Source organism: Pipra filicauda, unplaced genomic scaffold (genome assembly GCF_003945595.2).
Source record: "Pipra filicauda isolate LSUMZ 115617 unplaced genomic scaffold, ASM394559v2 scaffold119_size3216105_pilon, whole genome shotgun sequence".
Classification (NCBI taxonomy): domain Eukaryota; kingdom Metazoa; phylum Chordata; class Aves; order Passeriformes; family Pipridae; genus Pipra; species Pipra filicauda.
In genome coordinates this window covers 1,429,008-1,455,871 of record NW_024103651.1, presented here as the reverse complement: position 1 = coordinate 1,455,871, position 26,864 = coordinate 1,429,008, and the positions used below count along the sequence as shown (strand labels likewise).

Below are 26,864 nucleotides of genomic sequence, written 5' to 3'. Positions count from 1 at the left end.
TACCACCTCTTACCCTCATCATTTCCCAGTAGCTTCCCTTAGCAGAGGGACAAATGCCTCAGACACCAGCTCCAACACAATTTGTCCTCATAGAATCATAAAATGGTTTGGGCTGGAAGGGGACCTTGAAGTTCATCTCATTCCAACCCCCCTGCTATGGGCAGGGACACCTTCCACTAGACCAGGTTGCTCCAAGCCCCATCCAACCTGGCCTTAAACACTTCAAGGGATGGAACAGCAACAACTTTTCTGGGCATGACTGGGGCTGGGCAGGGTTTTACCTCAGGGTTCTCTGAGAGAGCCAAAGGTGTCACTGTCCCCCGCACTGCACCCACCACGGTGCCCAGCTCTCCTCCCTCACAGGGGGGCAAAGAATCACAGAATGCGTCAGGTTGGAAAGGAGCACAGTGGGTCATGTGGTTCAACCTCAAGAAGGATCATTCCAGAGCACATGGCACAGGATTGTGACCAGACGGTTCTCGAATATCTGCAGTGAGGGAGACTCCACACCCCCTCTGGGCAACCTGTTCCAGTGCACCGTCACTTACACAATAAAGAGGTTCTTCATCATGTTCAGGTGGAACTTTCTGGGCATCAGTTTCTGCCAGTTGCTTGGCTGGGCTGGGCACCAACAAGCAGAGCCTGGATCCATCCTCTTGCCACCCACCCTTTACGTACTTATATACATTAATGAGGTCTCTCAGTCGCCTCTTCTCGAGGCCGATCAGGCCGAGCTCCCCCAGCCTTTTCCCGTAAGAGAGATGCTCCAGAGCCCTGATCGCCTCCGTATGTGTCGCACACCGGGGTCCCCTCGGGCAGCGCTCTGGGGGGTGCTGTGGCAGCGCAGCCCCTCACGCCGCGCAGCGCCCGCCGCCCCCTCCGGAGGGCGGAATCGCTCCCTCACGCCCTGCCCCGAGCGCCGGGACAAAGGCGGCGGGGCCGCCCGGGCGAGGCGGGGCCGCGGCGGGCGTCGCTCCCACCCCGGGCCGGGCTGAGGCACCGCCCGGCCGCTTTATCCGCCCGCCGTGGGTGGCGGCCGGCGCAGTGCGCAGGAGAGCGGGGCGGCTGCTCGGCCGAGCCCCGGCACCTGCTCGCCCTTCGCCGGGAGCGGCGCGGGCCCCGCCGCCGGTGAGTGCCGCCCCCCCTCAGGGAGCTCCCCTCGCTTCGCCGGAGCCCCCGGCTCAGCGGATCTTCCCTCCCTCCCTACTCCCGTCCCCGGCTCCCGCGCTTGTCTCCCCTCGGGACTGGGATCCGCTGGCGATCTCTCCCCGCTCCGCCTGCCCCCGGCTCGGTGTCCCCTCGGGGGGAGGCCGCGGAGCTCCGCGCCCCTCTCAGCCCGCGACGGGGGAATGGTTCGGCGTTGCTCTTATTACTCACTAATGGATTTTTAATTATCCTTCCCTCCTGTTCTCAGAGCAGCGGCGTTCGGGGCGGCGGGTGCTCCGTGCGCTGCTCCGTGCGGGCTCTGGGTGGGACCGGGGACAGAGACCAAGGGAGCGGGGAAAGGCACCGGGGACAGCCCCGGAGAGCAGCTTTGGGCTTGGATTAGTTTTGGTTCAGCGAACTGCTCCCTGCTCTGTGTGAGGCTTGGTTTCCCACCGCTGAGCTGTTAAGAATTCCCCCCAACCCCCCGCCACGGGTTTCTTGTTCTTCCCTGTGATAACTTAAAAACAATTTGCTTGTGCTAATTGGCAGCTTAAAGAAAATATGTTTAAGTAAAGGTTTTGTACCCGTTCGCTGTTAAACTTTGGATGTGTGGTGTACCTGACGGACTGAGGGTGATGGGAAGCACCTGCCTTGTGCCTCCTCTTGGCTTTCTGACTCTCTGCAATTACACGTTACCATTGGAAAAGATGTTGGTGTAAACAGTAGCAGATTCTAGTTCAAAATACTTTTTTCCCCCCTCCCTTCCCCTGTCAGGTGCTTTTTCCATCTGGAGGTGGTAAGCATGAGATGGCTGGTGCTCCTTAAGATCTTAATCTTAGGTGGTTCGGGCGAGGTCTAGTATGTGCAAAGAGAAAGCACAGCCTTAAAAACACTCTCGGGATTTTCAGTAATCCAGGATCTCAAGGGCATGTTTCCTGAATAGTTTTTGTTTTAGTGTGGCAGCGAGAGGAGGTTGCTGGAAGTGGAGCTCTGTTGTGCTTGGTCCTGTGCATGGGTGTAGCAGGAGATGATTCCTGCGGTAACAAGCATGCAGATGAAATGGGAAAGAGATTTGGGGGAGGCTGTCTTATCTTTCCAAAGATTTTGCAAGTACTTTAAACCATAACAAGTATCAGATATGTAACAGCTATTTCCTTTCCCCTTCCTTTTATGAAAGGCATAGAAGGAAAAGACTTTTTTCCAAACCCTTAAGCCTAAGTCTTAGCTTTAAAAGCTTTTGCAATTTCTGGCTTAGGCTAATAAAAAGGTATTATTTTAAGACTTTGCCACAGATCCTTGACTAATGCAGCATTGCAGATGGACTTCCTTGTACAGGTACTACTTTAAAGAATAATGATTGTGGTTTTTCTCCTTCCTTTGCAGTAATTACTGTTGTATAAGGGGGGAGCTGGTGTTTAAACAGTAAAAGGGGGGAAAAAGTGTTGCTCGCTTGGATTTCCAGGAAGTGAAGATATTAATTATTTCTCAGAAATGGAATAGATTTTTCAGCAGTGTCTTTCTTATCAAGGATTTGTTTGGGGGCTTTACTACGGAAAGTGAATGAGTAAAATGAAGTTTTATGACTAGAAGTGCAAGTAATGCCTGGCATTGGAAAGGAACAGGGAGATTCTATATTGTGTCTCTGTTTTGTCAGTAGTAAAACTCCTCTCCTCTGCTAGTCATAGCTGGTTTTTTTCTGTGTGCCTCTGAGAGAAATATTAACCAAGAATGTTGGCAGAGGGGTTGCCGGTTGGATATAGTAACTGGAACAACTTAACTCCTGAGCAGTTGACAAGTCTCAGGCTGACTGACCTTCTAAAATACTGGAGCATGAAAATAAATGAGCATATGAATGTGGCTTTCAAAGCCAGCTAGACAGGCTGTTACTGTTACCAAGTCCTCCCTCCTCTGTTTTTTTGTTTTTTTTTTTTAATTAAAAAATAAAAGCAAGTAATTTTAATTTCCAGTATAACTAACTGCTTAAATATATCCTTTTCAACTGGGTCTGCATGGATTAAACCTGTACCAAGTAAAGTCCAGGGCAAGACTTTACTGCTCTGTTTTGCCATTGCTTTTTTCAGCTCTGTTTATTTTGGGCAGGCAGACCTTTATGTACTTACATAGGAATGAAATGTCCATACATGAGTTGATTTTTAAAGTAAACACCTCTGCTTTGTGCTTCAGATGACGTCTGCCTTCCTTCTTATACCAGCACAGCAGTCACAAAAAAAAAAAAAAACAACATAAGAAAGCAGCCTAAAATCCAGCTGTGACAGTGACACAACCATACTGGGGCTGAAAATTATCTTGCTGTCTTAAATGCTCTGTAAAACAGGATTTGGCTCACCATTGCTATGACTGTAGCAGTAGTTACATAATGAAACCCTAAACCCCAGCGATGCTGCACCTGTAGCAAGACAGAAGTTGGCTAATTACAGAGGCGTCTCTGCCTGAAATTGTTTATGTACACTTGGTGTCTCTAAAGTGTTGGCTGTCGCAGATAGCACCACCCTGATGTTAACAGGGGAGATTTGAAAGGAGTAACTTTAAAAGAATGGGAGCTTTCCTTGTTGAAATTTGCATAAGGGCATTTGAAGTCGGGGGAGAGCTCAACCATCACCTGGATGTGTTTAAAGCCCTGCACGATACCGGACTAGACAGCTCTGGGTATCACATGCACTTCTCCCACTGAGCAGCTACTGGTCATCAAATCTCAGCTGGAAAGGACCAGTGAGAGCCTTAGGGTTGTCCTTGGGTCAGACCTTAACCTGAGGAAAGGTAACTACTTGTCACTGGCTGTAGTTTTATTTTTACTTGGGGCAGGAAGGGATTCTGTTGGTGTGGGAAATGTGAGCACTTCAGGGATCTTTGGTGGTTTAATCCACAATGCTGTATATGAACCTTTGCCACTGGCCTTTGCTTTGGGCAACAGGATTCAGTGAAGCTGTGGGGATGCAGTAAATTGAGAACAGAGTTTACTTACAAGGGAAAAGGCAAAGACATGTGAAAACATGCTTCACAGTTGCTTTTTTTCCCCAGATGAATTGTCTTGAGGGTGGACCAGCACTCTTAGCATCATCAAATCCTGCATTGGTATTCCACTGTCTGCTTTAAAAGAAGCAGCGTTTCCCAAACGCTGCAGAGAGAAGGATGAGGTACTGATGATCTAGGCTCTTGTGCTAGCTTGGTTGTCTTCAGCAGGTAACAAAGTTTCTAAAACATAGGGTTTCAAAAAAAAGTAAAAAAGCTGTTCTTGAAAATCTAGAAAGACCAGTTAAGAATGCAGCATGGTATGGAATCCTATTTTTCTGATGTCTTGAGGCTTGGATTAAGGTGGTCAAAGGTGTGACCTTAGGCATTGTTTCTGAGCAAAGCATGATTTGGAGAATTCAGTGAAGTAATTGAATTATTACTTGGGCAATGAAAATGTTGGTTTGTGATTGTTTCCTTTCTTTTTAAGTGGTTGCTACATCTAATTTGAGATCCAATTCTCCGAACCATTTAAGCATGTGATGAAATGTCCCGGTGAAGTCAGATTTAAGTTTTACTGAATTGGTGCCTTGCCCGTCTAGTTCTTTTAAAAACCTGTGTACACAGGATTAATTATTTCACTGTTGGCAGCTCTCTCAAATTCTAGCGCAAGTTTTATGAATGACATTCAGTGTGTTTCTTGAGGCTCCAGCTTCCAGATTTAGAGGACTGAGAGAATCTTTGTTTTTAGCTTTAAAACTAACGGATTTTGTAGCTCTCCAGCCTGAAGAGGAAAGTTTGAATTGTCACAAGCGCGCCACAGAAACCAGAAAGTTTAAAACAAAATATCAGTGTTGCATGCATTGAATTCTGGGAGTCTTATGTGGTTGTTATCACTCCAATTCCTTTGGAAGTAGTTGCGTGTTTTGTCATGGGCTGCCACGAGAGCACCTTGAGTTCATACTTGGCTAAACATTTTTCCATCTGACTTGTCACCTATTCTGAAAATATCAATCAGCACTGATGTCTAAGGAAGTGTCTATAAAAATGCTGTTGGCCTGGCTTTCATTTAGAGGACCATACTGTCATAGTCTCTGTGTGTGTGTATTTTTTTCTTTTTTTATTAATGGTCAGCATTTCTGTTTGTCTGACCATGCTGTGATGGCATTCCCTCTCTAAACAAGGGCAGGAACATTTCCTGGTTACTGGATGTTAAATGGCCATGACTGTTTCAGGCAGATAGGATTTTTCATGAGGAGATAAAATGTGAATCATAGTAAAATAGCACGTTATCATAAGCTTCCACACTTATGATATGGAGAAGAAAAGTCAGAATTTAACCATGCTGGACAACCCTGGTTCCTAAACATCAAGTGATGTCAATTGTTACTTAAGTGTTGTTTTGACTCTTTCTATAGGAACAAATTTACTCTCTGATTCTGGGTTTCATGCGCTCAGCAAAACCTCTTTGGCTATCCTTTATGCTCCTGGAGTTTGTGAGGTTTGGCCTTTGTAGGCAGTACTGTTGCTTAGTCTGTTCTTCTACTAGAAAGCTTAAATATTATATATCACAAGAGTAGGACGTGGGTTACCTCTACAGCTCGAGGATTTACTCTGCATTTCATATACTGAGGAAGGTAGGAAGAATTCAGTTGCTGATAGCTCTGAAGGAGGAAATGTGTCCACCATAACCATAATTAACCATCAGTTAGTTTTGAGGAGTTTGGAACAGCAGTGGCTCAGTGAAGACATGTCATGGACCAGCTCGTTTTGTTTAGCCCTGGTCTTGTACAGCAGGTTCAAAGGTATGTTGCAGGAGCACTTAATACAAGGAAAAATTCATGAGGTTATTAGACACAAATACCTGGCCTGTTTTGGGAAGCCCTGTGGTCTCCTGACCACAACACGCAGGAATCTGAATGAATTCCTGCTCTCCTTTGCCTTGTTTTACGTGCTCTGCTGCCAACTGTCAGAGCCTGATAGAGATACAGGTCTCTAGTCTGGCCCTGTACCATCAGTTTTATAAACATCCCATGTTAATACATCAGATGACCACAGAGTATTTCCAGATGTTTTTTCCAGATGCTTAACTCTCCAAACTCCACCAGCACCACAGAGTGCAAGGTGAGTGACAGTGTGCACAGAGCTGAGTGTGGCATTGCTGTGTCTGTTTACAGCTGGCACATCAAACCAACCTTGAAGTTCACTGGCCAGTTCCTCTGTTTCAGTTGTATCACTAAGGAACAGCTGCTTAAGGACAGGCAAGGTGTATGTGATGCTCAGAGTATGGTTGAGGCTTAGAAACCTGTCTTGAGAAACATTTAATGCAAAGAGTGTTCTAGAAATTGTGTATGTGGTGAAGGGGACAGACTGGCCTTGTGCCCTTTTAAAAATGTATGATAATTTTGTAAATTTTGTCAACTCACCTTAAATCTATTTTGCAGTTAATGGCATGATGCTCTCTGCTGGCTCTTGGCTTATGTAGCAGTTGATATTTTTTTTTTTTTTTTTTTTAGCATCTAAATGTCTTGCACTTTTGTGGGATTGATCTCTTTGCCTATGAAGCTCGTCTTCAAACAGGATAGTTAATAAACAATTTTTTCAATCTCTTGCTACTATAGAAACAGTCCCTTGTAAATGCTAACAGTGAGCTTCAGCAAAGGAGTGATCTTTCAGCAAAACTATAAAAATATCCTTTTTGGAAGGACAGACCTCACCTTATCTTTGATGGCAACTTAATACATTCTGTTTGAATTATGTGCCTGTGTCAAAGCAAAATTAAATCTTTGGAGGTGAAATTCAGCACTAACTTCAGAATCTTTCAATTTCCTCCTGATTTCCTCTGACAAACATGCGTGATATGTGACTTTTATTGTTTTAAATATCTCATGAAGGCTACCTCCAGTGTAAGCAAGAAGTAATTACTTCGGCTGATAAAATCACATCTGCCCTAAGATATCTTTTTGGTTTAATATTTGGGATCATCTCTCCAAATAGCATTGTTCCTGTCACACTTCTGCACTCCTGTCACGGTCTGGTATTTTTTTATTATTAATCCCTAGTGGTACAGGCACACATCTCTTAAACCAAGCTAAAAAAATCCTCACTACAATGACTGAACAACAAATCCCACTGCGACCAGCTTTCATATTTAATGCATCTCCGAAGGTCAGGAGGAACAGCCGCCTGTCATCCTGCTGTTCCTGCTCTCTCTGAGCACAGTTACCTTAGTTTTGAACCCTTTCTTGTTTCCTTGGCAATCCTCCTGAAACAGGCAGTGGGGTCTGGAAACTCATTAGATTCTTGAGTGTTTCTGTCTTAAATATATAAAGTCGTTCACATAATAACAGGGGACATAAAAAGGGCCAAGGGACTTCAGTGTTAGGAATGGTTAGGAGGGGAATTTGTCTGTAAAGCAAATGCTGTATGCATTGCAGCAGTGCCAGTCAGCCTCACGTCAGCTCGAGCTGTGCTGGAGTACAAAGGTGTAGGAGTTTCTCAAAGCACAAAAAAAAAAAAAAAAAAAAAAAAAAAAAAAAAAAAAAAAAAAAAAAAAAAAAAAAAAAAAAAAAAAAAAAAAAAAAAAACGGAAAGAGAAAAAGAAATAATGTATATGAATGGGTTATGATCTTAATGACACATACCCTTGAAGTGTTGAAGATGATATGAGAGATAAAAAGGAAAAAAGATCTTCCCCCACACCCTTTCTGCAGGCTCATGGGCTATTGCACTGTTCCCAAGCTCTTCTGAAATGAGTAAAACCCCCAAAGAAGCCACAGCTTCCAACACAAAAGCAGGACTGGTGCCATAATTCCTGATTGTGTGGGCAGCTCTCTGAACCAGTCGCTCTCCCTGCCTTTAGTTATTGTGCAGGACCTTCATGAAACATCTGAGCTGGAGCTCCAGGATGAATAATGGGAGCTTGCTGGGAGCAGAGTTATTCGTTGTTATTTAGAACTTGTGGCTTTACAGTTTATTATTACTGAACGTGGGTGTTCCTGCTGTCCTGGATGCAGATAGCCCAGCATGAAACTCGGTCCTGCTTATACAACGTCTTGCTGTTGGAAAAAGAACAATACTCTTAAATACTTCTCCCTCAAAATTTGGGCCTGTTGACTGGTTTCTTAGTAACTTGGATTAATATCTTCATGTGGTTGGTCTTTAAATGTGGATCTTGTCTATGATATCTATTGTAATCTGCAGCTATGACCTCTCATAATGTGGTCTATAAAATGTTCACAGCTTTGAGTATAAATCTAGAAATCTAGTAGTCTATAACATCACTGAGGGACTGAACAAACATGGTATGTTCAGTTTATATGGGGGACACTTGGATAAAAATGGGTGCTGCAGCTTAAAAGTGCTGATGAGAAATAAATAATGTTTGCCTTATGGTGGATGTCAGTAGGAGTACTCGCTCCTTTTCCATCTGAACATCACCTTGAAAGTCATAGGATGAAATCTGAAGTCAGTGGGAGTTCTCTGTGAATTTCAGAGGTGTCTAGATTTCTTCTGATAGTCTTCCCTTCTAAAAATTATATATATTTGTGTGTGTTTGTGTAGGATTTCAGAGGGGTCAAGATTTTCACTGATAATGTTGGCTTCTAAAAATGACGTGTTTTCTTCTGTGGGTGTGTTTGTGTGTGGCTGTTCAGCACCACAGGGTTTGTTGTAGATGGAGCTGCTGTTGCAGAATGTGTTCTAGGCTTGGGCTGCTCTTTTCCCATTTATCCTTCTGCCTGGGTATGCAGCAGCCAGAGGTGCAGCAGCTGCCTCAGTGCTCCCGTGTCTCTCTGTCCTGCAGATCTGAAAACCAGGACCACGAGCATGTTTCTACCGCTGTGTCATCACTTAAAGCCCATCATGAGGGTGCTTTGTATCTATTTATAGCTGATGTTATTAATAGAGGGAAGGAAGAATGTTCCTTTTGTGTAAAAGCATGGCTAACTCTTGATCATTAGACCTAATGTTCCTAAGAAAAGCGACCCGATACTTTTGTTGTGGCAATCCAGCGCTCTGGATTGTGGATGTGCTTCCAAGACTGGCTGGACTGCAGCCTAGCTACATTGTGTGGGAGCTTTCCCACAGGACACACGTCGGTGCTGCGGCGTAGGCGACGCACCTCTGGTAATGTCATAGCCCTCTCCTGGGAGGAGGCGATCAGCGGGATGGAATTGTTGCTCAGTGTTGGCAGATGTTATCTCACTGCTATGAAACACTAATCAGCTTACCAGAAGGCTCTGGTTTCCCAGCCCTCAGCCCACAGCGGTGGGGAGCCAGGAGGAGTAATCCGATTGAATTGGAAATGCAGGCTTGACTCTGCTTCTCATGTCGCCTCTCGAACCATAATAAAGGGAGAAGCACTTGGGAAGCAGGACCATCTCATTTCCTTGTGCAGTGTCGGGGGAATGGGATCCAGTTCCCAGCTGGCTGCCTATAACGTGGTACCAGCTGTTTTGAGGAACGTGTCACTGCTGTTCACGGGTCACAGGCAGGGCGGGGGAAAAGATGGACTGCTAAAAAACAAGACCATTTCTTGTTGCAAAGGATGTCTTAATGTATTGGAGCGAGAAATGAGCTGGGTTCTACTTTTTGCCTACCCCCTCTTCATGCTGTTAGTGCACTGAGATGACTTTTGTCTTTGTGTCCTTGAGAGTAGAGGAAAAAGTTCTACCAGAGTGTTTTGGGAGATGACGACAATTCAGAGCGGTATTACAGAACTGGGCACTGGGATAGCTTAAAAAACTGGGGGCTTTTGCTCCAGTGAGTACTGGTGCATTTGTCTGTTCCAGTAAGTGTCTTCCAAATGTACAAGTACTGTTTCTTCATGGCTGAGTGAAATAAAAGCTCTTTAAGCTTTAAAATGCAATTTGTAACGCGTTGGTGCAAAAGTGGCACCAAGTTCTGCTCGTGGATCTTTCACCAGATGTAGGTGGCATAGAGCTGCTTCAGTAACATGTGAGTTATCTGCTGCAGTCTTAGGAAATGAAGTTGGTTCTGTTTCCCTTGTGTGATCCAATAAATAGAATTCTTGTGTAAAAGCTAATAAAGCTACTTGAGCTGGGCCAATTGATATCTCAGCCAATGGGATTTTATTACTGTTAATGATCTGTCAGACTGGAAAACACAAACTGAATCTATAGAAAGATGTATGCAGGGTCTGTGCTTGGAGCTACCTATATACATCTGGTTTGGAAGCACACAAGAGGGGGTACAGAACCTTTCTTTCTATCCTTTTTTCCCTTCTATGGATTTTTCAAAGTCACCCTTTTGAATAAAACCATTTTTTAAAAAGGTGCCCGTAAGTGGTAGATGTGCTCCAGAGCATTAAACTTTATTAACTTGTGTGGGGTCTTTCTTTACCACTTATTTTCTGTTCCTTCTCGAGTATTTTAACAAGCAGATTTAAATGTACCACACTGTTCTCTGTTTCCAGACATGAACAAAGCCACCAGCCCCACGTAACACGCCGATGGCTTTCTGTGCTACATCGGGACTGATAAGCCAAGGAAGTGTGATGCCTAGAAATCTCCTCTCGGATTCTCCTGAAATGGCCTCCCAAATCTCTCCAGAGCACGCACATGGGAGCGTGGAGAGGGCTGGCAGTGTGGAGAATCGTGGCAGCCAAGCCAGGTGCAGAAATCTTGCCTTGGTAAGTGTTTAATGAGCCCTGTGCTTGGTGGTACAGATTACATTAGAAGCTCTGTTCACATCACAGGATTTTTGTTTTATCAAGAGTGATTTTTCCCTTTTCTAGTCCTGAGTGGTTGCTTGTGGTCTTGGTTGTTTAACTCAAAGGCCAGAAATGACTTCTGTACTTTGTTAAAAGAGCTTGTTATTCTGGTCTGATTGTCTCTGAGAGCTTGGAGGGTGCTCCTCTCCAGCCCTTCCTCCCTGAGAGCCGGGAATGGTGGTAAGGAGCAGGCATTACACTGGGCTGCTCGGTGCAATCACCCTCACTGGGGCACAGTTTGGTGCACAGCTCTGCCCTTGCTTTGTTAAGTAGCTTGTAAAGCAACTTAAGCATAGTGTTGGTTCTACACACTGTTTTTTGCTTAAGCTCTTTGTTGACACTCGTGAATAAAGGTCTCGACTTATTCCACCTTAATTAGATGAGTAACAAATGCATCACCACAAACAAAGCTGTCTTCACATCAGTGAGTATGAGTGTGTGGCCATTTAAATTGTGTGTGAGTAACTGAGGGAGTAGGATGCACTTCTGCATTTTTCCCAATTAGCAGGGTGAATCAGGCACTGAACTCAACAGTAGTCTTTGTACTGTGACAGGCTAAGCCTAGAAAGCAGGTATGGTTCCTTCCAGATTTTTTTTTTTATCATCCTAACCATTTGAAAAGCATCCATTTTTAATTGGGGAAAGAGCACTCTGGTAAACATGCCTTCCCTAAATGGAAATCTAAATCTCTGTCTTGCCTTAAACATGGATTTAGGCTTTCCACCTCTTTCCCTCTGCCCTCCCTGCCAGCTGCCTTTTAATGTAGTAGTTTTCTGTGTAGAAGAGTAAGTGGAGAAAATAAGTTGGCAGGTTGGCACCTCTGTTTATCTCAGAAATGCTCAGTGGTTTTGTGCTACTTTGTGAGCTTTTTGGCAGCTGGAGGTAACTCTAAAGCTGTTCCCTCTTGGTTGTTTCTACTGAAAATACAGCTCTGTTAATATGATGCTGTATCCTTCAGCTTGTGTTGCTGGTTAAAACACAAAACAAGTATTATGAAATTTAGTTCCTTAACTGTTTCTGATCTGCTCTAGAACACATTTGTGAAGGGTCAGGGTGGGGGGAGGTCAAGAGCCAAGTACACCGTTTGGACTCAGGTAGTTAGTGTATGTTGTTTATTACATGAAAACTGGTTGAAACTTAGAGAATTACAGTCTGAATGGTACTTTGTTAAAGAATTACAGCTTCATTTTATGCAGAATTACAAGTTAATTTTGTTCATTACTCTTAACATTAGGTTCCCAGGTTATCACACTAGTAGCCAATCATGTTTCCATGGGATTTATTCTTAGCTGCAGTAAGCAGGCACGAGGCTAGACATTTGACAAAATCAGTATTGAATAGCAATGCTATGTCTAAATCAGTCTGTTTGTACAGTCTCATCCTGGGTCTGCTGTGTCAGAAAATGACGTAGATTCCCTTAATCCAGCTGGGTCTTGCCATGTGATAACCCATATGATGATGCATCAGCTGGAATTGGAATCCCTTCCTGCTCTGTAATGCACTAATTTATAGATGGAGTAAAAGTTGGCTGCAGATTTAGGCAATTCCCATCAGACCTGTGTGTTAGCGGAAGTTGTTTCAAGAGCCTTTAGTTTGTCTTGTTTGAGTCTGTGCATGGAGAAAGTGGAGCTGTACTGACAAGTTAATTCTGGTGCCACAGGTCCCCTTCTGTGGTTGTTCTTCCAGCAGTGGCATGTCCAATAAGGATGACAGCTAGCATGTGTGGAATAATAGGTTGAGAAGTGCAAACTCTCTTCAATATAGGCAGAATTTCACTTTCTGAGTTTGAAAAGGGGTCTGTGTTGAACTGAATATTAAGGAAATTCTGCCTTTTCTGCCTAATTGCTGGAACATGCTCCCAGAGACGTTAACTTCTTGCCTCTGTAGTTTTGTTATAAAAGTTCAGAAGATGCAGAAGTTCTGGTGGCCTAATGAGAAGAAGGGGATAGATAACTTTGTGTAGACAAATAATTTCTTACTACACAAATTCTGAGAAAGGAAGGGGTGTATTTTCAGGCACACCAGACCTTCATAGCCCTGAAACAGAAGCAACTACAGACTTATCTGCCTCTTCATTTATCACTTTCCTGGGTCTGTTCACCTAGAGACACAGCAAGGAAGGTCAGGGTCGATTTTGATTTGCTTTGTTTGTTTTTTTGTAATGGCCTTGGAAAGGAACAGGGTAGCAGTGCTTCTTATGTCAGGCCTGTACTGCTGCGGGTTTCTTCCTACTTGATTATAAAAAAGCAAGCTCTTCTCAGTGTCACACTGCATTAGTCACTAAATATAACCTTTGTATTGCATCTGTGGAAGTCAAACAAACCCAGAGATGAGATAATGGGGACAAACACTTGGACTGGCCTGAGCCTACACTGACTGCTCAGAGCTGGTTTGGCTCTTGGCTGGTTGTGCATCCCATGTCTGTGCTGGCATTGCTTGCTGTGGAACTGGTTGTCAGTTTAGGAATGACTAGGACATGGACATCAATTGCCATGTGCTGAAAAGGTCTTAAAATTCTGTGTGCATGATTCTTCCCTGTTGTCACATCAGTTTAATTTTGCCGGATTTCTCAGCTGCTTTTTACCTAGGCCATGGTGCTTTCAGCTGATCTTGGGCAATTGCAGGCCTTCAAGCCAAATTCGTTTTTTTTGAAATGAAAAGCAAGGTGCTGATGTCCTGCCTTGATTGCAGGATAATTTTCATAGAAATGATGGGTGTTTGGATCTGGATTTATGCTGCCATATCTAACACAGCAGATGGACACTGTTTTTAGACGGGAGGAATGTTTGCCTTGATATTTTCATCTCACACCAACGTTTATAACCACAGAGGCTGTTATACATGAGGACATGAATTTGCATGTATGTTCTGGTTTCTTTTTGACAAAGGTGATTTCCATACATCTGCTTGGCAAAAGCATGAGAGAAGTGTACCTTCTCTCAATACATGGAATCGGTTGCACTATCCAAGGGAGAGGGTAAACAAAAACACTCTGTTCTTGGCAATTCTGGCTTCCAAACCCCATTCTTGAATGACACTCCCTGACATGTGGTATAAGAATTAACTTACCATGCAATACGGTTGCAGCAATTTAAGGACACTTAATTCAGAGGTAAAACTAGGTCTTGGCTTTTTTTGAAGCAATTTGTCTTGTTCCATTGACTGAATAGGCACAGATTGACTTCTTAAGAGCCAATCCTTCTCTTTCAGTGCTTCCCTCTGGTAATTGGACTGGGTATCTATTCTCAGCCATGAGTAACTACTTTAGTTTCTAGGTGGGGATAGCATGCTGGGACAATAGTGTTACCTGTGAAAACCGTGGCAGAGGTGCTGGTCGTACCTGAAGGGAACTGTGCTAATTGCAACTGCACTAATAATAAGCTGTGTCAGTGCCTTGGATCTGTTGCTGCTACTTCAGTACTTTCTGTATCTGGACATGCCTTACCGAGTGATAGGTTTGAAGGATAGTGAGTTCTCATTGTTCTCAATGGTCACACTCTGAGTTTTTAATTTTATCTTATTTTCACCTTTGAGTTAGACAGATCCTCAGTTACTGCCACCACCACTCTTTTTGGGGCAGTGGTGACCTCCACAGTTTGGTCAAGTGACTGTTTCACTTGGTCACTAATCAAGTGGCTTAAACTGGCTGATGGCCATGATTCCAAAAAGATGTTTTGCTTATTCTGTTTGTTATTTCTTCAGACGAGGTTCCTCTGTGGCTCTAACAAGACTGGGTACCCAGTCGCTGGAGCTGGTTTGTCACTTGTATTGTACAGGTGACATTTTGAATTTTGGTTACATAGACATGAAGAACAAGTATCTTCTGAGTAGTCTGAGCTGGTTCAGTGTCTTGTTTCACACACTCAGCATTTAACTCAGGGCTGACCTGGTTATTTTGTAGTTATGATGTCTCTTCTAGCCAAAAAGTTAGTTGTTATGACCTTTATCCTTTTTGGATCAGTACAGATAATTTAAATACACCAGACCTGGCTTTCTAAGTGCACCACGTTACTATCTCTTTGCCCCAGCCTCTCTGAAGGGGTCCAGGGATTCCAGTGTGGTTTCAGGGCTTTTGGAAGAGGACAGACTGTGTGTCTGTTAGCCCACTGCTGCCCTGTTCTCTCACAATTTGAGTGTGCAGAATCCTGTCACGCTGAGATGCACTTTCAGGTATGGTCAAGGGAAAGTGCCAAGAAAGATTGCTTCATAAAAGGAACGTGGTTTTCCCTCTTGACACTGATACTCCACAGGGTTTGCTGTACTACGAGACCTTTCAGCATGTTCAAGTACTTTGCCAAATAACAATACACAAAAAATGAGAAGAATTTGATGTGTTGTGTGGATACAGCTGTAATGGGGCAGGTGGAACCCATTCCTTACAGGGTGTGGACAGAGCTGTGCTATGCTTTATCCACTTGAAACTCATGTTAGTATGACCTGGAAGCTGTATGCCTTGGAAAAATAAGAGCCTGACTCCTAGCAAGGAATGACCTTGCTGTAAAATGTGCTAGTGAGAATATAGATCCTGAAGGCAATTTGTGCTCTATGCAGGAACTGCATCATTCTGCTTCCAAGCAGGATCTGGTAGATAAAGATTATTCCCGCAGGTGGGCAAGTCTGCTCTTTAACCCACACTGATAGGCATTCCTGAACTTCCAAAGTGTTTTCTTTGTGCTCCACTACTTTTCCTGGAATACTTGGATTAGAGTTTCTGACATGTGAAAGCCAACTTCCACTTGTCTCGCCTTCAGTGCATGTAGGGAAAATTTGTTGTCTGTGATAAGGGTGGTCAGCTTTTTATATATTAAATTACACACAGGGCTGCCTCTGCCCACCACCCATTCATTCTTCCCTGTTTTAAATAAAACATGCTCCATTATTTCAGCCATCCTGTGCATCTAAACTCTCAGCACTCCCTGCTTTGCTCTGGACCCGGTCCAGCTTGGCTGCATCCTTTCCAAAGTTCAGCAGCTGAAGCTGAACTCCGTGTTCTCAATGAGGATGTGCTGTCATGTCATCACCCTGGTTAATATATCCCAGGATGGGCTCTGCATACCTGAACGGCACCTTTTTCCCTCTTTATGGCACTTAAACTGAGAGAATCACAGATTACACAGGCACCTTGCAGTAACTTCATCTCAGCATAGCTTCCTTATTCATCTGGGAGTGCATTTTTTGAGGCCATTTCATAAAATCTGGGTATATGACATCTCATGCTTATACCTATCAGCCAAGTCAATAACCACCTCAGGAGAAATGAAATTGGTGTGAAGTTATTTGATTTTTGTAAAAATTATGTAGTGGCTTTTGCCTGAAATTTCTCCCCATTTTTCTGAATGTTGTTCTAAAGCTGATCAGCCTAACTTTGTTTATCAAAGAGATGCTTTCAGAGTTTAAGCAGATCTTCAGCTTGCTTTTTTAAAAGTAGGTTAGAAGTAATTTAGTCAGTTTATGACTTTGGTTCATCTAGTTTGTCTTTTAAATACTGGTAGATAATTTGTTTCCTCACTTAGGACCTATTGATTATATGGTTTCCTACCCATTATGAAGCACATGGGTACAATTATGCTCATAAACTGAAGAAAACAACATTCAGTATTATAGTCTTCTTCACCAAATGAGATGGTATTATCAAAATCATCAGCTAGTGGGTTGTAGAGGAAGCACTTTTTGACACAGCACGCAATTACAGCGTGGAACTCCCTGCCACAGAATGCTGTGAATGCCAGTCGTTTCCATGGGCTCAAACAGTAAGACAAATTTGTGCTAGAAAAGCTCATTAAGAGCTATTAAGTACACAGATGCATCTGGGAAGTCCTTAAGCCATGCATTGCTGGAAACTGGAAGGATGGAGGGGAGAAAAATATAAATCATCCAACCTACAGCAGTGCTGTCCCCCCTGCAGCCCCGCTCCCCTATGCTGTGTGTCCCTGGCTGCTGGAGGATGCTGAGCTCAATGGACTTTTTGGTCTGATCCTGTGTTATAGTTCATGTTATCTGTAATGCACTTGCTTCCAACTCAAATATAATCCATTCTGTCTCCCCTTTCTGTAAATCTAGTCAGAGGTACTTGCCTGCTGTGTTTTGTACCTGTTCTGATACTGTTCCTGCACACAGGGCTTTCCTTTGCACCCCTTTTTTCTAACAAGTAGAACTGCCTTGTCATTAACAGGCTGTGGCCCAAGTGGTGCTACATCAGCCTTTCTACTGCACGTTACAATTGTTTGCTCCCTTCATTTTGTTGTTGTTGTTTTTGTTTGTTTTGTTTGTTTTGTTTTTTGAGAAGCATCCAGTCATTTCTCTCCCATGGAATTGTGCCTGTTAGTTCTTTGGCGCTGCCAGCTGATTGATAAATCAGTTGAATCTGGTGTTCTGTTATTTTACTAATTGAAGTTTAGTTCTTTAGCAGTTCTCAGAAGAGTGAGGTTTTTTTCTTTTTTTAAGCACTGCAGTTGTCTTGGGATTTCCTGTGCTATTCTGTTCCTGTCAAAGCTGTGCTGGTCTTAGGATTCTAGGTCTACATTTGATGTTCTGAAATTTCTCCAAATGCATGTCAAAAATTGTGGGCCTCTGATATTACTGTTTTGGACAGGTAGGAAAGGGATCTTTTCTATGAGACAGATTCTATTCTTCTTTTATTTTTTCTTGCTTTCTTATTTCTTTTTTTCTCTCTCTTTTATACCAGACATTATCATAACAGACTCTTTCCTATTTGGTGTAAGCAGGAAATGTTTGGCTGCACAGACAGCTAAAATATTAATGCCAACTGAGCATACTCAGCTATTTCAGCTGCTTGCATCCCAAATTTCTTCTGTCCAAACAATCTTTTTAATCCTCCTAATTTAATTTAATCTGAAGCTGAGGCAGAATTTTCAACTTTCAAATTTAGCCTGTCTTTTGACAGGAGTTTTAAAGTCTGTAGTGTTAGGTGTAGGTGAAATTTAGTTATGGAAGGTGTGTTTGTGTATCAAGAGTAGGGAGTATATGGAAAGTATGAGATGAATAACTCAAGTAGCTGAAAAGACCTTTCTTTGGCTACTAAAAAACCCCAGATTCATCAAGGAGAAGGGAGGCCTGGAAAACCAGCCTGGAAAGAATATGAACTGTTCCAGTACTTGGAATATATGAAAAATGAACTAATTGCAAATAGACTTGGTAACCTTAATTAAAACTGGCACCTGTTAACTACCAAAAAAAAATTCCTCCCATCCCTCTGAAAGCTTCACTATAACACAAGTAATACAAGTGGGAATTCTCTAATACAGCCCTGTTCTCAGACCAGTGGTAAATCAAGTCACTGCTTGCTTTGCATCTCTGAGCTCCTTTGGTTTGACCAGCTTGAGTAGGTTTTTTTCACTGTGCCTGTGTGTCTAAAATGGGATTGTTTCCTTGTCTGGCAAACTGAAACATGCCTTGCCTGAGGGAGTTTCTAGCCAGACTGGATGCCTTGCATCTCAGTACAGCGACCTGACCTAACACTGCCTGTTCTCCTGAGCTGTTGTCTCTTTTTTGCTGATGAAATGTGCCATTGGTCATCTTGAAGGGAAGCTGCACGAGGGAAGAGATGGAAGTCCTGACAGAGATGGGGCTGGCCTTTCACAGCTTGGTATGCCACTTACTGCAGATGTGTTCCCAAAGGGATGGTTACTCATTTCACATCCTTCACCTAAAGGGACACTGCTCATTTCAGCAAGATCTGTGAGGATGGTAAGTCAGGTGGAGCTCTCCTGCAAATCTTACCTGGCATGGAAAAGTGTTCAGTCTTGCAGCATAGAAAAGGATGGAATGAAGGGCTTCTGGCAGTCTTTGCTTCTCTTCACATACTGTTTTGCTCAGCTCTTGATCAAGCGAGTTAAGCTCGCGTGGGAACAGTTTTTTTAAATGCACAGTGTGGTGCAGTAATTCCTGTACTGTGCCATGCTCTGGATCTGCTGCCACTGAGAATTTCTTAAACATAACCCCCTCGTTCTTTCCTTTGCCTGTGGAAGTCTGGCTCTTGCAATGAGCTCACCCTCCACAAAAGGTTCTTGGAGTCCTGTTCAGCTCCAGCTCGGGCCTACCTAACAAGGGCTCCTTTCCTGTCATTCTCTCGCCTACTAGACATAGCAGCCCTATGAGTATTTGGGTGGGGAAGGAAGGAGATTGCAACATCCATTAAGGGGAAAAAAAAAAAAAAGAAAAAAAGGAAGGCTTGTCTGTCTCTTGCTTTTCAAGTGCAGCTGTAAAACTTTCCTTGGCCTTTGAAAGCTCTGACATGTGGTGGGTGCGAGCTGTGGAATACGTCAGCCTTTGAAGTTCATCCCCTTTAAATAGGCATTGGCAAAGGGCATCCAAATTCTAGCTTTTGTAGCAGTTTTGCTGCAGTTTTGGTACCAATTTTGGTACAATGCAGCACGTTATAGTTCTTCTACAGGCGTTACTTTCCTACAGAGGTACGTTGTTGTTATTTTTAATGCTGAGGATGGGGATAAAAGCTTTGTTTGTGCAGGGAGTTAACAGGTAGAGCTGCACTCAGGTTTTTTTAGTCTAATCTACTGTAAGATGATCTGAACAGGCCTGGTGAGTTTGAAGCAAGTTGTGCTGCCCTAGCAAGAACATGGCTCCTCTTGGATATTTGTACTGCATACCTTTATGTATTTACCTAAATTCTCCTAGCCCTCCATTGAGAAGTAGCCTTTTTACCTTGCCTGCACATGAATCAGGTGTCCTTGGAGAATTGAAAAGTAGAGATGAGAAAGGATACAAAGTCTTGTATTGCTTTGCTGGTGCTTCTTGTGAAGTTACTGAGGGCAAAGTTTCCAGTATATGCCTGGCAGGGGGGAAATTCAGTCCAGAAAAGGGAAAACCTCACTTACATTTCAACAATACTTACTTGCATTCCAGAACTTACACAGTTCTCTTGGGAAATGTCTTTCCTGTATCCATTGTCTTAATGTAGTGCCTTTCTTAATCATTCTTTGTCATCTCCAAGCTTCTGGAAAAGTGAGTGTTTCCCAGGGTGGAGGGAAAAGAGTTAGGGCACTGCTGCCCAGCTTCTCATAGTGATACTGTGTTAATCAAGTTAATCAAGAGCAGTGACTCAGAGAAGATGAAGACTGGATAATCCAGGTGATTATTTCTCACTTCTGTGGTCTACAGGATCGTTTCCTGCTAAAGAAAATAGCCCAAGGCACTGTACTTCCAGGGAGCACATGGAGCACATCCTCATATTTAGTCTTAATTTTTCCTTTCTATAACTCAAAGGATTTCTTTAGAAACCCTCTCCCTCCTTACTATTACTTCTTTGTAATCTACCACATAACTCTGGGTAACTCATGGTGTGTAGTGGTAGAGGCACTTCTCAGCTCCAGCTCTGCCTCTAGAAGCCAATCCCATTTTGGACTACGTCAAAATGGGAATCAGCCCATTTGTTGGACTGTCCTGAGTGTACCCTTTCCCCCCCAGTGCTGCTCCCCAAGCCTTGTCCCTGAATCTGACACAAAACTGGTTGGGTATTTTAAAGGGCATAATACCAGTTGCTGCTCTTTTGGTTTTTTAATATTTTTTTTTGTCCTCTTGCATTGTAGTGCCTCGATGCCTCTTTGGGAAGGCATTAATCTTTCTGGGTTTTTTTCTTCTTTTTTCCCCCCATAGGATGATGAGAGCCTGAAATACTTAACTCACGAGGAACAGGATGTTCTTATGTTCTTTGAGGAAACCATAGATGCCTTAGAAGATGACTTGGAGGAGATGGCTCTACGTGACAGTGGCATCCACTGCCAGTCTCCAAGGTCGACAGAAGAAAACGTGTCCAGTCACTCAGAGACTGAAGATATCATCGACTTAGTGCAGTCAACACCTGAGAGTAGTGACCATGAAGGCCCTTCTAGCAGAGATACAGAGCCAGGTAGTTGTATTTCTTGCAAGGGTGGGTTTCCCTTTGATCTATCCCTGACCTATTCCAGTTCTCATTGGAAAGAGCTAAAGTAATTCTGTACCTTCCTTACTACCCCGGGATGACTTTGTTGCACCTCAGGAGCTCTAAGGACTGTGATTTTCATTTGCCCTGGGGTTTCTGAAATTCTTGCTGTTGTATAACATTTTATTTTTTTTCCATTTTTCCTTTTCTCTCATGGAGGTCACACATATAATGAAGTTTTTGGACTGTGATCTCAGTCCTCTGCCTGGTGACTGAGTTGTCACTGTTGTGCACAGTCATTGCAGCAAGGCAAACAGTATTCTGTCTGTTCATGCTCTGCTTTTCTCTAAGACCTCTTAAGACTTTCTCTAAGGGTTTTAAGGTGGCAGATTGTTTGCAGTGTTACTTTGTGTGGGACTGAAAGGCAGGCAATCCTATCAAATAAGTTTGCACCAAGATGCTGTATCAGCCAGTACATCCAGTGGGATGTAATGCGTCCTCTCCTGGCTCTTGTGATAAAAAATAAGAGCTGCAAAATTCTTGCAGAAGAGCAGCCATTGAAACCCAGTGAAGCAACGTGCAGAGTGTGAATGACAGGCAGAAAGAGGGCTGCCAGTGACTGCATTGTAAGTGTGGTGACCTGGCCTATAGTGTTGCCTACAAGATGCCATTGCTGGCTCAGTTATTGTTTCTTCTGGCAATGTGGGCTGAGTTTGAGTTGGAAAGTTTCTGGGGGAGGGGAGAAATGATGCTGAAAGGAAGCCTTGCATTCTGCTGTGTGTGAAGACTTAATGGCATCATTGGTGCTTTGTGTTTTTAGTGTTGGATGCTCCCTGGAGAGCCGAGAGCCCCAAGCCAGCTGTACCTGCTGACCTTCCCCCGTATCCCCCTGCTCTACCACCAGTGTCTGAGGCACTTCCTCTTCCTCCTCCACCCCCTCCTCCAGTGCAGCACCCAAAATTGCTCCGCTCTGTGCCCACTCCCCTCATCATGGCCCAGCAGATGTGTGAGCAGCAGGCGGAGAGCAGGGCGCGCTTCCCCGGCGCCCTCAAGGACGGGAATTCGGACAGGAAGAAAACCCCGGTGGCCAATGGGGATCATTTCGTGGCACCAAAACACCCTCCTGCCCCTGCACCCAAACTGCACCGGTTCCCCAGCAACATCAACATAACGAATGTCAGTGGCAAAGAGTTCAACGAGACGATTTCCAAAGCCGCCGTGAACGTCCAGGAGCGGCGAGCCCAGGTGCTGGCCAACATCAATGGAGGAGCTTTGCTGGCAGCTGAGCTGGAGGAGAAGCTGCACAAAAGTGATTTCTTGTCACGTAACAGAAGTTCTTCCTTACGGGATCTCTCTTCCGAGCAAACACGATACGAGGCCCTGACGAAACTCGGCCTAGTTAAGGGAAAGCCAGCTCAGGACCAAGTGGACCATGCCCCAAGCACTCAGCAGGTTGATGTGCAGCCCAAACAGGCAGATGCGGTTACCAATGGATATAAAAACATCCATGAGGCTTTAAAAAGCGAGCCCAGCCCTTTCCTTCCTATGGGCAAAACTGTAACAATCAAACCAGAGGTCGCTCTTGCCACTAACAAGGTCATCAGCGCACAGCAGAACACAGAGAAAAGCTGTCATGATTACAAACAGCCTGCTGTAAGCCTGGACATGAGGAGGAGATCAGGATCGCTGCCTAGACCTTCAGGATTTCGATCCCAAGGGATAACGGTGAAGTTTTCTGGCCGTGGCTCAACAGAAGAAGCTCGGAGAGAGGCCCTTCGGAAACTGGGGCTACTGAAAGAGACGGCGTAACGTGGATGGGAATGTTGTGGCAGTGGGAGGGAAGTCATGGCATGGCTTAGTGCTGGAATAGTCCCAACAGAATTGGGACCAGATGGATTGGAAGAAAAAAGGGAAAGTTCTCTGTTTCAGGCAAGCTGGGGAGGTACCAGACACTGTGGAATGACCACTCGTGTTCATCCCGGGACTGGCGCCACGTATGGTCATGTACAGCAGTGGGATCTGGCTCTCCTTCCTACAGAGATACTGAGCTGTTGCTCTTTGTGACTAAGAGGAATTTTATTTAATTAATGCTGGACTGTGTCAGGCAGCATCTCGTTAATGAAGTGTACAGTGCAGTATTGTTGTACATAGCGAACTGAGCGGCGACTCTTCCTTCTGCTCTTTCTGAAGCCAAAACCAAGAGCTCCGTTTGTCTTGCCCACGTGTCTGTCTGTCTGTCTGTCTGTGGGAGCTCGAGATAATGTCCAAGCTGAAATTTCTGAGCAGCGTGACACCCTTCCATGACTTTTTTTTGTTGTCTGTCTTATCTGGCTTGGCTTCGTTCCCTCCCAGTGGTGGAGTCTTCTGCTCCCTCGCTCTGCGTGCGCTTCCCTCCAGACTGTGCACAGGGTGGCTTCTGCTTTGACCTTCTCCTGGACAGAGCAGCCCAAGCTCTGAATGGGTGACTGCACTACTCTGCTGCTGCCCCTGAAGTCTTGCCTTTCTTCCCAGCCACCTGCTTCTTGGTCATGCTCGACCAACCCATGTGTCCAGTGAAAGGCTCCAGAAAAGCCTCAAGGATATGCACCGGTTTTCACACTGACAGCCAAAGAGTCTCCTGACAATCTGTGACCCCAACTGTTCTGTACCAGGGATGGTCTCACAGCAGAGAAGCCATAGGAACAAGTTAACTTTGTACCAAATGCAAGACCCTGATGTCAAAAGTCTTGTCTTTTACGTTGGAGTTCTGGGAAGGAACTGTTACTTTTTGAACAGTAGCTGTACTACACTGAGTAATTGTAAGTTCTTTTACTTCTAAAACTGTCATGTGATCTTCCTCTAGTCAGAATCCTTTGTTCACAGCCTTATTTGATTCTGCCCTGCCAATCCATAACAAGTTACAGCCAAAATTCGTGCAGGTTGGTTAAGTGGAGTTACAGGAGGGCTGTGTCTAAGAGCACGTCATTCCTGAATGGTCCAAGTTGATGGTATTTTGCCTTTGTTCAACAGACATGGTTTTAAAGATGGTCTCAAAAGATATTTGTGTGTTGGTATGATTTTATTTTTTTTTTAATATGGAAAGCTGCTCTTCCATGTTAAAACTCCTTCCCTTTTTGTATACCTGAAAACATCCAGAATAGCCACTTCAAAATCAAATGCCAAACTCCAAACCCTCTCAGTTTTTTTGTTGTTATTCCTCGATGTTTGAGTTTTTGGTGTTTGCTTGTTTTCTAAAGGGAAAAGCTGACTTATTCTCTGCACTTTTTAAGCCTCAAGCAACCCAGTCCTTTTCCCAAGGAGCTGAGCAATAAACCTTGGAGAAGAGGAGGGGAGTGGCTATAGCAGAAACCGACACACCCTTTCATCAGGAGCTCTGCCATAACTGTGATAAACAAGTTTGGAGTTCTTGTGATAAAGTATTTCAAACTTGCTAAGCTTTACTTGTAAATGAAGCTGTCGTGAAGGAAAAACCTTTGTGTTATTCTCAACCTGCCTCATAAGTTGGTGTTTTTTTGCCTTTTTGTGTTTGTTTTTTTTTAATTATCTGCTCGCTGCTTTAATTTTTAATCGTGTTGTTACGGTATCTGGCTGGTTCTGTTATGCAGTTATTCTTTTCAGCCTTTTCACTGGGGAAGTGATCGTGTTCCTCACTGAGAGAGGCTTACTATACATAAGCAATCAGTAATTAAAATATGTGGCCATTCCTGGGCTGGCAGAGCACTTAGGCGTGCATAACCGAACGTGAGCCGTGCTGCTGGAACAAAAAAGGCTGCTTGTATGCTGTGAGCACAGCACATGCTTGTTCTGCTGGGCTCTGAGTCTCTAGTCCTAAATCAGAAGGACAGGGGAGCGCATAAAATACATCCAAGCACGCGCTTCACTGCAGGCTGGCATGGAGTCCTACATGTGGATGATGAATCATAATTTATTAACATAACCTGCTAAGTAAATTTAAATGTTTCATGACCTTTGTGCTTTTCAGTCCTGGTAAAGCAAATTCTTCATTATGGATGTGAAGTGCGTACAAAGCAATCTTCACATCTAATCATTCCTCGCCAGCTCCTCTTTGAGTTGTTTACAGCTGGGAGTCCATGCTGAGCAGACAGGGGGTGGAGGGGGAACCCTGACACTACTTCATTGAAATGCAGTCCAGTTCAATAACTCTGTAATGTAACCCTATTTAAAAAAAAAACAAATTAGGTGTTTAATATCTAAATTACAAAGCTGCCTATGCTGAATTAGCTGGATCATGTTCTTTCATCCTTTGTGCAGGGCTGTGTCCTCAACTGGTGGGAAGTGAGAGTTAGATCTTCATTAGGTAAAGCAGTTTCTGCCCAGGGAGGACTTGGAACGAGGTATTCATTGTGGCCCTTCATTATAGCAAATATCCTACTGATAAATTCTTCTCTGTGCCTAAAACTGTAGTAAGTAAAGCCATGTACTAAATGAAGTTAAGTCTAGCTGCTAATAACCTGTATATAAATTTAGCTCTATTTTGTGTATCTTGTTTTGTGTGTATATGTTGCTGTGATATTACTTTTTTCCCTTTGTGTTAGAGGTAACTGTCTTGCACAAATCTGATAAATCATCCATTAAACTGGGATAAACCCAATGAAATGATTGCTGATGGGAGGTGGCGTTTTGGTTCTTGTCACTCCATAGAGTGAATCCTTCTTGGAGGAGGGAGGTGACTTAATGACTAATACCAATTTAATAACCTTAATAACCTTTCTTTTTGTAACTGTGGATGTGTGTGAGCCAGAGCTCAACCCTGGGACAACAGGGAGGGGAGGGGACAACAACAAAAAAAAAGGATTGTGTCTAACAAGAGATGTGCATTCTCGCTGCTGGGCAGCTGGAGCTGTGACCAGGGTCCTTGCAGGAATGAAGTTCATCCTGAACAGTGTTTGACTTAGAAAAAAGCCCCTATCTCACAATGTTTGCATTATTAAAATGGCTTTTCCAAGAGGAATGTCATATATGTGAAAGAAGAGGAGCACATCTTTGTTTCCAAGGCTGTTACCATACGAGAGTTGGATCCTGCTGAATGTTGAAGTCTTTCTTGTTGCACAGGTCAAAGTTCCCTGTTGGAGAATATTCTTATCCCTCCCTTCTGAGCAGGTGTATCTGTGTTTGCTGCCTTTCTGACTTTGAAGAAGGATTTCTTTATAAGTATACAGGTGTTGAACATTTGTCCAAGTATCAGGTATCATAAGAGACAGAATAGAAATCGCTCTAGGAAAAAAAATTATTTCCCATTTGCTTGAGCCACTTTTTTATCCCTGAGGTTGGATGGTGGTATCCAAAAAGCATCAGCAGGTGTAGCAGTCTGTCTCTGAGCTTTCCAGGGCTGCCTCAGGGCTCAAGTACATGTCTCAACCAGGTCAGGGCAGGTGGCCTCTTGTAATTGTGTCCAGCTCCAGCCTGGAGCCAGAGAGAGAGAATTTAACTTGGCTCAATCTGTAATGAAACTTAAACCAGGTTACAGAGCCTCACCTGTGCTGAAGGTAAAGCCTCACTCAGCTGCCCAGTGACTGCAGCCTTTCAAGTGGCTGCAGCTTTGGGAAGAAGCTTTTGGTGTTTTGACTCCTGAGCTTGTTTGATACACACACGCTAAATTTGGGGCCTCCTGTAAAAATAAACAACTTCAGAAAGTGTTATCCACAAACGGGTCAGGGAAGGCAGGAGGCTGAAGGCACGTGGTAGTTTTAGCCCAGCAAGTTTTCAGTCCTGTTTGTGCCTCAGCAGAGAGCCCATTCCGGCCCTCCTGAAGAAGCTCAAAGTGTTGTGTGACTGAGCCCACCAAGCTACAACTCCCACCCATTCTTCAGCTGGCTGTGTGGTTGTTGTCATTCCTGGCAGAGCAGGAGCCCAGGGCAGCACAGCTTAACGTGCTCCTGTGGTGTGGAGCTACAGGGGCAGGGCTTTGGAGCAGGAAGGCAGGGCGGTGACTGCTCAGCCCAGGGAGAGGAGCATCCCATTGATCCAGCCTGTCCAGATCCACCTTCCTCCCCTCCAGCAGATCAGCACTCCTGCCCAACTTAGTGTGCTCTGTGACCTCACTGAGGGTGCACTTGATCCCCTTGCCCAGATCATCTATAAAGATACTGAACAGGG

The 26,864-nt window shown here is 44.2% G+C and overlaps 1 protein-coding gene across 2 annotated transcripts; it reads left to right on the top strand.

Annotated features, from left to right (window-relative positions):
- Window positions 1–979: 979 nt before the first annotated feature.
- Window positions 980–25,372, top strand: PROSER2 (proline and serine rich 2). Of its 2 annotated transcripts, none has more exons than XM_027728249.2 (4): window positions 980–1,128; window positions 10,553–10,768; window positions 20,483–20,735; window positions 21,568–25,372. In XM_027728249.2, exons 2-4 carry the CDS (start codon window positions 10,589–10,591, stop codon window positions 22,554–22,556), a joined length of 1,422 nt encoding a protein of 473 aa, XP_027584050.1. In that variant the 5' UTR covers window positions 980–1,128; window positions 10,553–10,588; the 3' UTR covers window positions 22,557–25,372. The 2 variants fall into 2 exon arrangements, with proteins under 2 accessions (XP_027584050.1, XP_027584049.1); XM_027728248.2 differs by having other exon boundaries at window positions 20,483–20,738.
- The last annotated feature ends 1,492 nt before the right edge of the window (window positions 25,373–26,864 follow it).